The sequence below is a fragment of the Apium graveolens genome, chromosome 4 (genome assembly GCF_009905375.1).
Source record: "Apium graveolens cultivar Ventura chromosome 4, ASM990537v1, whole genome shotgun sequence".
Taxonomy (NCBI): Eukaryota; Viridiplantae; Streptophyta; class Magnoliopsida; order Apiales; family Apiaceae; genus Apium; species Apium graveolens.
The window spans coordinates 116,603,672-116,618,907 of NC_133650.1; the positions used below are offsets into that span (position 1 = coordinate 116,603,672).

At 36.6% G+C, this 15,236-nt stretch overlaps 2 protein-coding genes and 1 pseudogene across 3 annotated transcripts; 2 read left to right on the plus strand and 1 right to left on the minus strand.

The window, feature by feature from the left end:
* The first annotated feature begins 1,989 nt into the window (after positions 1-1,989).
* Positions 1,990-4,514, plus strand: LOC141719199 (triacylglycerol lipase OBL1-like). Of its 2 annotated transcripts, XR_012574043.1 has the most exons (5): positions 1,990-2,514; positions 2,684-2,871; positions 2,984-3,017; positions 3,101-3,812; positions 4,077-4,514. XR_012574043.1 is itself a non-coding variant. In XM_074521581.1 (4 exons), the coding sequence occupies exons 1-4, from the start codon at positions 2,208-2,210 to the stop codon at positions 3,331-3,333; spliced, it is 762 nt and encodes a 253-aa protein (XP_074377682.1). In that variant the 5' UTR covers positions 1,990-2,207; the 3' UTR covers positions 3,334-4,064. The 2 variants fall into 2 exon arrangements, 1 of the variants encoding a protein (XP_074377682.1); XM_074521581.1 differs by lacking the exon at positions 4,077-4,514 and having other exon boundaries at positions 3,101-4,064.
* Positions 3,663-4,316, plus strand: LOC141718898 (triacylglycerol lipase OBL1-like). Its single transcript, XM_074521272.1, has 2 exons — positions 3,663-3,854; positions 4,077-4,316. Exons 1-2 carry the CDS (start codon positions 3,663-3,665, stop codon positions 4,314-4,316), a joined length of 432 nt encoding a protein of 143 aa, XP_074377373.1.
* A 147-nt stretch (positions 4,515-4,661) lies between the features above and the next one.
* On the minus strand, positions 4,662-6,398 carry LOC141719198 (cytochrome P450 CYP736A12-like; annotated as a pseudogene).
* Positions 6,399-15,236: the final 8,838 nt, after the last annotated feature.

The following is a 15,236-nucleotide window of genomic DNA, read 5'->3' on the forward strand; positions in this document are numbered from 1 at the left end:
GCATCTCCCACACGATACCTAAGACGACTACATCTCTTAAGCGTACATAAAAAAAACATGACTATGTATATATAGCCATCGCAAACTTAGCCAACAAGACAAACCTAATCTGATAATAATAATAATTATCAACCAATAAAATTATTATCCAATCTGATTATGACAATTATTGTCTACCATACAATTATTATCAATTCCTATTATGATAATAATTGTTTATCACCAAACTCATATTACTTATTGGGTTTGACCCCAACAATCCTCCCCTTCAACCCAGTACTCCATATCAGATTGAACGGTAACCATCAAAACATCAACATTCGTTCGCTGATGCCTCCCGTCGAACAAGAATCTCTTTATCTCGTTCTTCCAACTTTTGAGAGTCACTAAAACCCATATAGTGACCTTCAATAACTTCAACTACCGTTATTCATCATAACTGTATATCAACCTACAAAATCACGTACATCAACCACGAGTGCCTCCTTTCAGCATTGAGTCACCCGATCCTTACTTTCACAATCATTCGGCCTATTTAAAGAACATCACGAGCATTACCCAAATTCTTCACCTGGTTGATGAACCATCAAACCATTGAAACTATTGCAATGATCCCGTTCATCTTCCACCTCGAGTACGAACAAACTGATCCACAATGCAAGTCAACCGGCATACCACACGTAACTTTGTCAGCAAATCCATCAATTTACTCCACCATACCAATTGAAACTCGAAAGTTCCTCCAACCCAATTCATCACGAACTTCGAACCTGACTCTGATACCACTTGTTAGGAGGAAACACACACACATATTCAAGATTCAATTCTACCAATACGGAGTACACACAACAATATATTTGACGTTTAAAATCTATGTCCCAACTTGTATTATTAATCAAAATAATTATCAATAATACATCAATACATAACACCTCAATGGTGTCCCAAACTGATACTTGAGTCAACTAATGCTCAAGCATCTCCCACACGATACGTAAGACGACTACATCTTTTAAACATACATCAAAATAATAATTATATATATCCATCACAAATTTAGCCAACAAGACAAAAATAATCTGATTATAATAATAATTGTCAACCCATATATTTTATCCAATCTCATCATGACAATTATTGTCTACCATACAATTATTATCAATTCTAATAACTATCTATCACCAAACTGATATTACTTATTGGGTTTAACCCAACACAGTGTTCCTCTTGCCCAAGATCACAGGTTCGACTCTTTGATGTGCGTGTGTGATTAATTATAAAAAAAAATGTATCTTATCATTTGGGCTCGTAGAAATATTTAAATTTAAATTTCTCTATTTCTTCGTTAACCAAAAATATTTTGGTTTATGGTAGTTAATTTAACGCGTGAGTTTTTAATAAATTAACATAGAAGTAAAAGAAAAGGTCCTGGTAATAAAAATAACTCCGACACTCTCTAGTAGATTAGATAGAAGAATAATTTAAGAGTATATCCAATCATCTCCTAACTTAAAATAGATAAAAGATATCATTTATGTATTGCAGAGAATATGCAATAAAATTCTACACTCTCATTTCTGTTGTCTAAATAATACAGTATATATGCAAGTTGACATGCACGAGGAACACAGTTTGTAAAAGAATATAAATTATATAATACAATGAAGGCACAAGAGACTTCTTTGTTGGAATAAAGGAACCTCCGGTTGCTTTAGCTATCACTGGAGAATATCTTTAGTAAGACTAATATATATATATCATCAGCTTCCTGCAATTACATTAACAAAATTATTAAGAAGATTGCTATATGTATACAGTAAGAATAACTCAAATTAAAAGTTAATATTCACTTTCCAGGATCAACTCAATATTATTTCCATATCTAGTGCACTATGCATGGTTGTACAGTGCTAAATGGTACACCAGAACTGATAAAACAAATCTCAGTAATTCTTCTAAATTATCAGAACCTTAAACAATCTGGCCAGATTAGCATTGTAAATACTTTTCTTGTCTCCATTGTTTTTGCTTGACAGAAAAGATTCCCATGCGCTTAAAAATGTAGTTTGCCGATTTGAATAAACAATCCAAATCTCAAAATATATTCCTACATTTATATGGTTTATAAATACACAAGATAGCACTGCATTTTGTCATTCATCGCTTTATTGCCTTACTATTAATACTATTCTTTTTCTATATAAAAGATGGAGCCAAAGAGTGAAACTAAAGTAAAATTTCTCAAAGTGAACGCAGAAGCAGCAAGATTTCGTGATCTCTTGGGAATTTATTTTTCCACCAAAATTAAAGGTAGCAAAGAATATATAGAACTACACCCCGATGTCAATGAGAAGATCCTAGAGCGTACATCGATCCTTTTTGCTTCGGTGCTGGTGCAGAAGTTATTAAAACTCCATGCAAAACTCTTAGCCCTTGGATACAAATTTGAAGAGTTGGTCAACATTCTGTTCAATGAAAACATATTTACCCAGATATTGATAAATAAATTACAAGGTTAGTCCTGTCTCTACATATGTCTCTCTTGTTTGTGCCATGTATCAGATTATCTATGTGTGTGTTTGTGTGTGTGTGTCTGCTGTTCCTTCTTTTTTCTTTTCTTTTTCTTTTTTTAATTTCAAATATTTCTCTAACAGATGCCTGAATCCTTTTAATATATGTTTAGGAAAATTGCCAATGCTTGATAAAGAATCAGAAACCTATGTGTCTGCTATTGGATGTCTTGATAAACGAGTTGATTTAGACATCAAACCTGTTGATATCAGATATTTTCCGGTGCTGTCAGCAATGGCCTCTAAGGTAGTTTACGAGAACAAAAAATTTGTCGAGGCAGCTATAAAAGGTCAATGGAAGGTAGATATACCTATAATAAACTTGATTCTAATTATTTCACTTGTCCGTGATAAGTATAAAATTAAAAGGAATAAATAATTACATTGTAATTAAACTTTTCTGGTTTATGTAGATGGAGCTAATAGGCTCGTATGATTTTTATAATGGTAAGATCCAACTATATGAAATTACTTTATCAGCTGAATAAGAAGGTATAATAGAATAAATCTTTGTTTTTTGATATTTGCAGAAGATCATAAGAAAAACACTACCCAAGCCATGGTATTTCATGACAAGCATGCCAACCAGGACATGATAATAGTGGCTTTTAGAGGCACTGAACCCTTTGATGCAGATGCATGGTGTACAGACTTTGATATCTCCTGGATTAGTTTCCCAGATATGGGAAAAGTCCACAGTGGATTCATGAAAGCTATGGGCTTGCAGAAGAACGAAACCTGGCCAAAACATAATCGACAATGATGACAATCCACAGTGTCACGAGTCCATAAAAGAAAAGTTATCAAGTTTATGCTTTGGTAAGGACAAGTACTTTCCAGAAAATAGTAATGACAAGGAAGACCAAAAATTGTATGCATACTATACCATAAGGAAAGTGCTAAGAACTGTGCTAACCAAGAATAGCAAAACCAAATTTATAGTAACAGGTCACAGTCTTGGTGGTGCATTGGCAATTCTTTTTCCAGCTAGCAGTGTTGGCATTACACAATGAAAATTCTATATTGGAGAAGTTAAAAGCTGTATACACTTTTGGACAACCCCGGGTTGGTAATGCAAGTTTTGGGCGGTACATGAAGAAGAAATTTAAGGAGTTCAATATCACGTACAACCGATATGTTTATAATAATGATGTAGTGCCCAGGGTGCCTTTTGATAACTCTGTTTTGATGTTCAGGCACTTTGGTAATTGCTTCCTTTACGACAGCCATTATGTTTACAAGGTGAGAACCAAAATTTTTAACATGCATGCTTATGGGCTTAAGGTACATGTCTGTCATATTACTCTGTCTGTCATATTACTCTGTCTGTCATCTGATTGCTATTACTTATCCTGATTTATTAGCAATCTTCATTTTGGGCTCTCTTAGTTCCTCCTCCTTTTTTCGTGTATTTATAATTAATTTCAAGTTAAATTTTCTTCCAAAATTCATGTTCATAGCTAAACTACCTCGAACTAATAACTATTTTAATTAATACACATGCAGGAAACTACAGGAGAATTGTATGAGCATTACTTTACGATATCGCCATTGGCACTCATGAAAAGGTCAATGGATGCTATTGGGAAGGTGTGGAGAAGTTTGATAAGCCAGAACAGAGAAAGTTTGCATCTGCTGTATCTTAGGTACTGGGGAATCTGGCTCTGGTGGGCTGTTGATCATAATCCTCAAGATTACATTAATGCAGTAAGATTGGGGCGCAAGCAGCTCGATAAGGCGGACTAATACAGACAACTACAACAATTTTATGTCATAATCACCACGTACATAAATGAATGGACTAAAATGGAGGATTGGAGAATGGATAACTTTGTAGTTTCAGATAAACAGTATGAGTCAATATTATATGCAGTATGAGTCAATGGAGGATTGGAGAATGGATAACTTCTTCTCTTCCAGTTCCGAACAAAAAATAAATTCATCTGCTTTTGATACACAAAGATTGAAGTCTTAATTATTCAATCAAACACTTGACAGACACCTCATCTCTCTAGGTAAAAAATTTCAATTAAAACCACAAAATAACTGTAATATAATCTTTCATACATTTGGTCATAACTGATTACCATAAAATTTACGTCATTGATGCGATTGTATAGGAATACATGTCAATCTCATGAACAAATTAAAGAATGTAAGAATATTACAATGAATCAAGAGACCCTTTTTATACCAGAATGAATGAACGAATAAATAAATAAATAAATAATGATAAGCCTTTAGTTAATTTCTGAGGTCACCATGCTTAAATACGAAGCTTAGGCACCAAGAGCAAGTGCTCGATTCGGGGAATTGTTAGCCCAAACTGCTCAGTCATATCCATGTCTTCAGCTGATTTCCCATGCGGCAACTCCCAGTCAAAACAATGTAACAACTGAGCCAACACTAGCTGAACACTCAACAACCCTAGTTGCATACCAGGACACCCTCTTCTACCACTACCAAATGGTAAGAGCTCAAAATCACGTCCTCGGAGGTCTATTTTACTCTCAGAAAACCTCTCTGGAATAAATTCTAGAGCATTGTTACCCCACACCTTAGAATCTCGTCCTATAGCCCAAGCATTTACGATTATTCGTGACTTCTGAGGGATATGATATCCATTTACTACAATATCCTCCTTAGCTTCGTGGGGACCAAGTAACGGTACTATAGGGTGTAGTCTCATACCTTCTTTTATAACCATGTACAAATATTCTAGTTTGGGCAAATCCGTCTCCTCCACCAATCTATCAAGTCCAACAACGCAAGTAAGCTCCTCTTGACACTTTTTTATTGCCCTTGGATGTCTCATTAGCTCTGTCAGTATCCATTCGATTGATGTAAATGAGGTGTCAATTGCTGCTGTAATGATATCGATCATGATAGACTTGATACTGGATCTGTCAATCAGTTTGGTTAGCTCTTGATGGTTGACAGAAGAGTCATTTTTAGACAAAGATATCATTTCATCGACAATGTCACGATTATTCGTACGAGTGCCAGTATTCAAATTTTGCTCATGCTCCTCAATAATTAGCTCCAACATTGCATCAAGTTTCTTGCCTGTTTTCTTGTATTTTCGTGTCAATCCCTGAAGGTCAAGTGGCTTTAGGGAGGGCACAAAGTCAGCAAGATTAAACTGTCCAGCCAAAGTAAAGGCTTCCGTCATGATACCCTTGAGATCAAATCGATCATCTTTGCTTCGTCCTAAAAGGAACCTAAAAGTCATGTTTTCAATTAAACCCCCTACCTTATCACTAACATTCACCACCTCACCAGCGACCGCAGCTTTCTTGATCTCCTCCACGACTAAGCCAACCTCATCCCTTCTCATCCCTCAGAAAGAATTAACTTTTGCGGGAGCTAAAAGCTCTTGCACAACAAATTTTCTCACATGCCTCCAGTATGTACCATTGGTGAAGCTAATGCCATTGTTACCATATGACATATGTGCAACAGCCTCCATTTGTGGTCGTGCTGCAAAAGCACTGTCATGAGTTTTTAGGAAAAGTTGAGCAGCCTCAGGAGACGAGACAACTATAGACGGCACGAAACCCATGCGTAAAGACATTATAGGACCATACTTCTTGGACAACTCATGGAAGGTACGGTGGGGAAGGCTACCCAAATTTAAAAGGCTACCAACAATCGGTAATCCTCTCGGGCCTGGTGGCAGTAGCTTACGCTGCTTGGCGTCGAGTATCCACCAGAATGCAGCTCCAAGGAAGAGGAACAGAAATGAAAAGGCCAAGGAAAGGATCATCGTTGGTTGAAGAAATATAATGGTTTTTAAAGATTGGAGCTCTTGATTAGTAATTCAAGTGTAGTAGTTGAAGACAATATACGTAATAGTAAATAACAGACACACACTTGATTTACTGAAATGGATAAACTGGAAAAACTACTTGAATTAGAAGTGCATACAGATTACATATAATCAAAAACTAACAGCTATCCAAGACTCCTACAAACTAGGAACTACACTGCTACTTTTCCTCCACTAGACTCCAACAACTCGCCACCTCTTGATGACTTATTCTTCTGAGCGATATACACGCTGCTTATTCATTACATGAAGTGGACTTGGACTACGTTTAGATTACTAAGCCCAGCAAAGCCCAACATACTCTCCCTTAATCTAAACGCATTCCTGGACGATCTGTAAAGCCCAGCTCCTGCAGTATCTTTGACACCGAGTAACTTCCTCATTTTCTAAAACTTCCCCACTGATAACGCCTTTGTGAGAATGTCTGCACGTTGCTCATCAGTTTTAACATGCTTAACGATTATCAATCCTTGCTCCACGCATTCTCTTATAAAGTGATATCGAATATCTATGTGTTTGCTTCTTCCATGGAACACTGGGTTTTTCGCCAAGTCGATAGCTGATCTATTGTCAATGTACAGAGTCACAGGACCAATCTTCACATTACAAATTTGATTGAGAACCCTCTGCAACCATATTCCCTGGCATGCTGCAGCCGTTGCAGCCATAAATTCTGCCTCACAAGAGGATAGGGCGACACAGCGTTGCTTCTGAGAGATCCATGTGATAAGACTTTCATCTAAATAAAACGCCACTCCACCCGTACTTTTTCGGTCATCAACATTCCCGGCTAGATCACTGTCGGAGAATCCTGATAACAGATAATTACCCTGGCCTTGAGTGTATGTTAAACCAAAATTCAAGGTTCCCTTCACATATCGCAAGATCCTCTTTGCTGCATTTAGATGTGTCACTGTTGGACGTTCCATGAACCTGCTAATTACGCCAACTGAATAAGCTAAATCAGGACGGGTGTGCACTAAATAACGTAGACCCCCAACAATAGACTTGAATTCTGTTGGGTTTACTGGTTCGCCATGTTCATCTTTAGTCAGCTGTAGCTTGAATTCCATCGGGTACTTCACTGCATTACAATCTCGCATACCAGATTTCTCGAGCAACTTCTTAGCATACGCAGTTTGCTTAATCTGAATAAAGCCTTGTCCCTGTTCGACTTCCAACCCGAGATAATATGAAAGCTTGCCCAAGTCTGTCATATCAAACTCCTTGCTCATTTGGTCCTTGAATCGCACGATGTTTGTAACAGTGGTACCGGTAATGAGGATATCATCTACGTAGACTCCAATGATCAATGAATCTCTCCCTTCCTTTCGAGTATATACAACGTGTTCGAAAGGACATTTGACAAAACCTAGACGTTGCAAACATTTATTCAGCTGTGCATACCATGCTCGAGGAGCTTGGCGAAGCCCATACAATGCTTTGAGTAGTCGATACACTTTGTTTTCTTGCCCGGCTTTCACGAAGCCTCGAGGTTGTGAGACATATACTTCCTCCTGCAGTTCCCCATTCAAGAAAGCAGACTTGACATCGAGGTGGTGGACTTCCCAGTTGCATTTGGCTGCTAAAGCAAGAAGTAATCGCACAGTCTCCATTCTTGTTACTGGGGCGAATACTTCTTCATAATCAATACCGTATTTTTGAACGTAGCCCTTTGCAACCAAACGGGCTTTATGTTTGATTACCTCTCCATTTGTATCCTTCTTGAGCTTATAGACCCATTTCAAATCAATGGCGTTGTGGCCTTGTGGTAGGTCTGTTAGCACCCAGGTGTCGTTCTTTTCAATGGCTTCAATCTCACTTTGCATTGCATCTCGCCACGATTTTTCTTTAACTGCTTGATCATACGTGACCGGGTCATTAACTCTCAACAGTAGCAGCTCATCTGCTAGTTCCACTATTTCAGTATTATCATATACATCGTGTAATGATCTGTATCTCAGGGGTGCAGTACTTTCAGTACTGGTGGCAGAATTTACGTTGCTAAAACTCGAGCCTGTACTTTCTGAGGTAGGTGTTGTTGTTTTATCTGAAAGACTCGAGTTTGGAGACTCTGGTGTATTATTATCGAATGAAGTGTGGCTGGAGTTTCGAGTGATTTCATTACTGCCAGATTCTTCGTCAATTAGCTCTGTGTCTACCAATGTGAAAGCACCAGTGTTATGTGCAGCACTCTCTGTTGTCGAGTCATTCCATGGCCACTCCTGTTTTTCATCAAACACTACGTCCCGACTTACATTTATTTTTCCTGTAGAAGGGTCGTAAAGGCGATATGCCTTTGTGCCGGGTTCTCTCCCCAAATGCACCATTTGTTTGCTCCGATCATCTAACTTGGCAACTTGTACGCTGGGCACTTTCACGTGGGCAACACAGCCAAAAACTCGTAGGTAGTCGACAAATGGCTTTTTCTGAAACCAGGCCTCATATGGTGTCTTTCTTGTCAAGCTTCTAGTGGGAAGTCTGTTCAATACATATACCGCGTGTCGCACAGCCTCTCCCCACATGATTGAAGGAACATTCATTTCTTTCAACATACTTCGAGCCATAGCAACCACAGTTCTGTTGCGTCTCTCAACAACTCCATTTTGTTGAGGAGAGTATGGTGCGATATAATGACGTGTAATCCCAGCTTCTTCACAGAATTTAGTAAAAGCACTTGAGCAAAATTCTCCTCCTCGGTCAGTACGCAGCACTTTGATCCCTGGGAATGTGGTTTTTTCAACTAAGGCCTTGAATTTCTTGAACACTGTAAGTGCCTCATCTTTGGTTTTGATCATATAAACCCACATCATGCGAGTAAAGTCATCTACAAGCAATAGGAAATATCTATTTCCAGCTGGGGTAGGAGGGGAAATGGGACCACAAATATCTCCATGTACTAGTGCTAAGGGAACTTGTGCAGAGAAATTTGATTCAGAAGGGAAAGGCTTACGTGTTTGTTTTGAGAGAAGACATCCATTGCACAATTCATTTGGTATTTTCAGCACCGGTAGTCCATTCACCATTCCAGCTTTTGACATGTCCGTCATTGCCTGGTAATTTACATGACCAAAACGTAGATGCCATAGTCTTGTACTATCTTCTGTCTTCGTAAGTAGGCACGCCTTTTCCTTTACTTCTGATATATATATTTTATATAGTCTGTTCGAGGAGCGTTGAACTCTCATTAACAGTCTATACTTTGTGTCATGGACTCGCAGCTGATCACCATCAATAACTACCTTGTTGCCCTCCTCAGATAGCTGCCCCAGGCTAATTATGTTGCTTCGAAGATTGGGAATGAAGTACACATTTTTAAGTTCCTTCTCTTCACCATTTTTGCAGTGTATCTTTATCGATCCAACCCCCTTTATGTGCACCGTGGAACCGTCTCCGAATTTGACTTGGCCAGTCACTCCCTCGTCTAACTCAGCAAACTTTTCGCGGTGCCCAGTCATATGATTACTTGCACCGTTGTCTAAATACCACATGTTTGCTTCGATCTTAGCCTCAATTTCTTTACCCACGTCAGTCACGGCTCGTGAGTCACCAACATGCAGCATCACCGTTTCCCTTGTGTTCTGCTCAATCTCTGCTACTAGTAAGGCTGGCTCTTCATCATTTATCTGTGCCAAGTTGGCCTCTCCTTTTTGTTCTCGATCTCGTTTAGGCTTCCTGCATTCTGCAGCGTAGTGCCCAAGGTTGAGAGAATTGTAACATCGAACTCTGCTCCTGTCACGAGTGTTTCGACCATCTTTGCTGCGGTTTTCATAGACTCCACTCTTATTCGTTCTTTTCAACCATTCATCTCTAGTAAGTAGCAGTTTTTTCTCAGTCCCTTCCCGTTTAACCCATTCATCCTCGGTTAACAGGAGCTGTTGGTTATTGTTGTTGTCATCTTGTCCCTTGATTCGTTCTTCATGTGCTTTGAGCGATCCCACGATCTCCTCAACTGACATGGATTCCAGATCACCAAAATGCTCTATCGCTGAAGCGATTTGCAGAAACTTAGCCGGTACAGCTCTCAATAATTTTTTGACTACATACGTTTCCTCCACCGTCTCGCCCAATGCACGAATATTCGTCACCAGGCTGTTCAACCTCATACAGAAATCATCCAATCGGTCTGTTTCTTTCATCATAATTGACTCAAATTCTGCTTTAAGCGTCTGAGCTCGTGCCTTCTTGACCTTGTCAGCTCCCAAACATAAAGTCTTAATGGCCTCCCATGCTTCTTTGGAGGTCTTCTTTGTGGCCAGAGACAACAGAAGATCTTCAGGTATACCCTGATAAATTATGGCCAAAGCTCTCTTGTCCATCTTTTCTTCAATGGCAGCTTTGGGATCCTTTGGTTCAATGGCTTCCCATACTCCATGCGCTTGCATGAACACAGTCATTTTCAGCGCCCAAGCAGTATAGTTGGTTTTTGAGAGCATTGGGTAGCTCAGCCCGAATGAGGAGGATGCCTCTTTAGATTTGCTGGGTTCCATGATCGATCTGCTGTGTTGGATGTTGAAGACTCAAAGCTCTGATACCAAATGAAGACAATATACGTAATAGTAAATAACAGACACACACTTGATTTACTGAAATGGATAAACTGGAAAAACTACTTGAATTAGAAGTGCATACAGATTACATATAATCAAAAACTAACAGCTATCCAAGACTCCTACAAACTAGGAACTACACTGCTACTTTTCCTCCACTAGACTCCAACAACTCGCCACCTCTTGATGACTTATTCTTCTGAGCGATATACACGCTGCTTATTCATTACATGAAGTGGACTTGGACTACGTTTAGATTACTAAGCCCAGCAAAGCCCAACAGTAGTAGTTGCTTGTTGTGTGCTGTTTAGTAATTATGTTAGGAGTTGGTTTTTATAGCTAGAGAAAATGAGCAGCCAAAAATGAATCACCCTAAACGACAAGGGCATTTCAGTTGATTTTGTTGCACATGCCAAAAAACATTTAAAATAAATATAATTCATTGTCTAGGAAAGCTTCTGCGGGTTTCATTTTTTCTTTAATATGTCATCTTAATCTTCTTGTTTTTCCTGTTAATATATATTTCCAACAGCGACCTCAACCACACCCACATGTTCAGCATATATATTTAATTATTTCAGTCCTTGTTATCTATTTTTTAAATGTTTAAAGACTGTAAAGAGTTCATGAACCTGCGTCTATGCTTCTCAGTTCTCGTACCCCTTCCAGATTAGTTAGACTTCAAGGAGGCTGTTGAATTACAATATTAGTATAATAAAATCAGTCTAACCATTTAAGTGTCCGTTTGATAACTTGAATTTCATTTAAAATTCTAGATTTCATCAAATAACATGTTTGGATAAGCTAAAGAATTTGAATTTGGATTTCATTTGAAATCCTAGGCAATCAAATTTAAGTGTAAATATATGAATTTGAAATGACAATTCAAATAATGTCATTTGAAATCTTTCATTTAAAATGAAATGTTTGTTTCCAAACAAGGCGATACACAGACAAGCCATATATGCAAAGGTGAAAAGTGATAGAAGAATTAATTGTGATTAAAAGCTTGTTGGAGTTTCTTAGTAATTTATGACGTACTTATGGCAATATTACCCGACCCGATGGATACCCGACCTATTTTTTGGATTTGAATCCGAATCGGAATCTTGATTTTAGACCCGAAAAAGTTTGGAACTGGATTTGAATCTTAGGTATACCGAACAGATACCCGTAATCCGTTCCAAACCTGATCCGAACCCGAAATCCGAAAAAAATCCGATAGCATATTCTTATCTTACATAATTTTATAATAATAATACATGATTTAAACATATCAAATATTTAAATTTAAGGTTTATAATCGGGATGTTGGATAATTATGGATAATTAAATTTATTATATTTGACGTTAATACTGAATTATCTATCTATGTAGCGTACGACTTTTTTTTTGTTAAATAAACGCACAAGCATGATTGAGTGAGTCGAACTTTTAACCTACATTTAGTAAAACAAGACCTCGACTACTGTACCAACTTTTTATTGACAATATATAAAATACTATTTTTGTATTTTTAACATTCAAAAAACATATTTGTATAATAATATAAATTTATTTATTTTTTATTTTTTTTAAATATCAGAATTAAACTGGAAACCGACCCGAACCCCGAAAAAACATGATGGATTGGATTTGTATCTTTATTTTTAATATCCGGATCCCAACCCGATCCCGATCTGAAACGAACATAACGAATCGGATTTGGATCTTACGAAACCCGATTTGATCCGACCCGTCGCCATCCTTCATTATTATTATGACTTTAAAGGTCACGTTATATGAAAATTATTAATTATAAGCTATTTAGGTTTGGATAATTTTATTTATAAATTATTATTTATTGATGTATTTGGTAAATTTTAACTTATAAATTAAAAACGATTTTTTAATATAATAATTGAATACATGAAAATATAATCAATAAAAGACAAGGTTTAAGAACATAATATAGTGAAATACAAAAATAACTAAATATTAAAATACAAATTAATAAAAAAATTCTAGAAAAATATGGTAATTATAAAAATAAATTAATTGACAACTATAAATCAAAATCTAAAAATTATTAAATTATATTCATGATTAAAATATAAATATTTTGTAATTAGCTCAAAAACTTTACTAAAAATAAAATGCATTTTTATTACTCGACACATTTGCTAAAAAAGAATATATCGTAAATTGATAACAAATTTAACAAACACATATGTGAAATAAAAGTTTATTAACAAACTAGTAGGGGAACAAGTGGAATGGAAGGGAAACCCGTATCATCCCGTATTTTATTTATGACCATATAAAGTTGGCAAGAAGAGTTTTACCAATCATACAAATGGTTAGTTAAAAAACCAACCTAACTTTCTATCCAAATGAAAAGGGTAAAATTAAAACTAAATATGCATAATATGGAGATTTAGGACTTGAATCCTCCATAAATTAGATTTTTGACTCGTGTATGTTAGTTCTCTTTATATTTATCATTTTTTTTAAATAACCAATTATATATGTCATTTTTTCCCTTTGTTTTAATTTATTTTTGTTAAATTACATTTGTTTTCATTACTTGCTCTAAATATCATTTTTTGTTTGTGCTAGCATTGTTCACATCCACATAGTGGTTGTAATAACCCGAATTTTTGGGACTTTATAAAACATTCGATGAATAGTAACTCTGACGATCAAGAAAACATTTCAGCCCACACTATATTATGCATGAAAATTTTAATTTCGGAGTCAGTATTGTGATTATACGAACCAAATGAGTATATGTAAACGTCATTAATTTTCGAAGAAAACCAACTTTGTAAAACGACCTTATCTTACGAACTACCAAGGAATACGAGAATCGCGTCACGATCACGAATTTAAAATCCTACGAATAAAACCCAAGTATAAGATTACAAAATATAAAGGATTTATAAGAAAAGGATATACCCCGCGAATCGCTTACGAGGATTTATCACAATAACGAATAAGCGACCAAGCGAATACTTAAGTGAATAAATAAACGTATCAAACCCATGCAACTTTCCATGCAACACTACGCCATTAATGCTCATATGCAATATTTTTTTTGAGTGTTGCAAGAAAAGCGTTGTAATAATTATAAGATTTTGGTTTATCTGCAATCATAAGAAAATAGTGTTGCATTAAATTTCAGCTAGCGTTGCGTATAAATAACGGTGTTGCACAGCTTGCAACACTAGAGATTGTGGTTTTGCATTAGCCATCTGCCAAAGTAATTTATCGCCATGCGGGTCCCACACCGCTGACGTGGTAGCTGACGTGGCAGAAGTGGGTCCCATATGTGGGTCCCGCACTGCTGACGTGACAGCTAACATGGAAAAGTTGGACCCGTATGGGGTCCCACGCTGCTGACGTGGCAGCTAACGCGGCGGGGACCCACATGACGTGTCTGCTGACGTGGCACAAAAGAGTTGCATTTGACTGTTTTCTGTTGCATTTGACCTTGTAGGGTTGCATTTACTAGTTACTATGTACTAAAAGTTCAAACTTTGATTTTAATTTTATTAATATATTTTTTATGATCCACTAATTTTTAGATTTTAATTATTAATGATTTTAGTGATATGAACTTTTTTTAAAAAAAAATTATCTAGTCAAAAGTGTAATTTAAATTAACGTAAATTTAAATATTCAAAATATGTGTAAATGTCATGTAAATGTTATTTATTTTCACTTTGAATTTCGATATGTAACATATTCAAAGTTATATTATTTTTTGTATTTTAAATATATTTTATAATACCTTAATATTTCAAAATCATATATTAATTAAAATTAAATCTGAGATGCACTAGTCACGAGGTGAAAATATGGGCGGCTATTCTTCCCACTAAACGAAAATTAGACATTCCATCTCGGACATTCAGACGTCATTCACTAAATTCACTCTCGAACATTTCCTCTAACTAAGCTCACTCTCAAAATTCACTCACACTCAAAATTCGATTATAATCTCAGAGTTCATATAATCTTCAATTTAGTTTGGGACATCTTCTATTTAGTTTGGGTCATGTTCGATTCAGTTTGTGGAATCTTCGATTCAGTTTGGGGCACCTTCGATTCAGTTTAGAGCATCTTCGATTCAGTATGGGGCTTTGAGTTTGGTGCATCTTCGATCCAAATGAACACATCTTCCATTTAGGTAATTTTAGTTCGATTTAGGTAATAATTTATGGTTTTATTTGGGAACCTTAGCCCGGAATTAAGGGCCGCCTTGAACACAAACAACCTCTGGTGGCAGAGGTTACATGCCCTCTC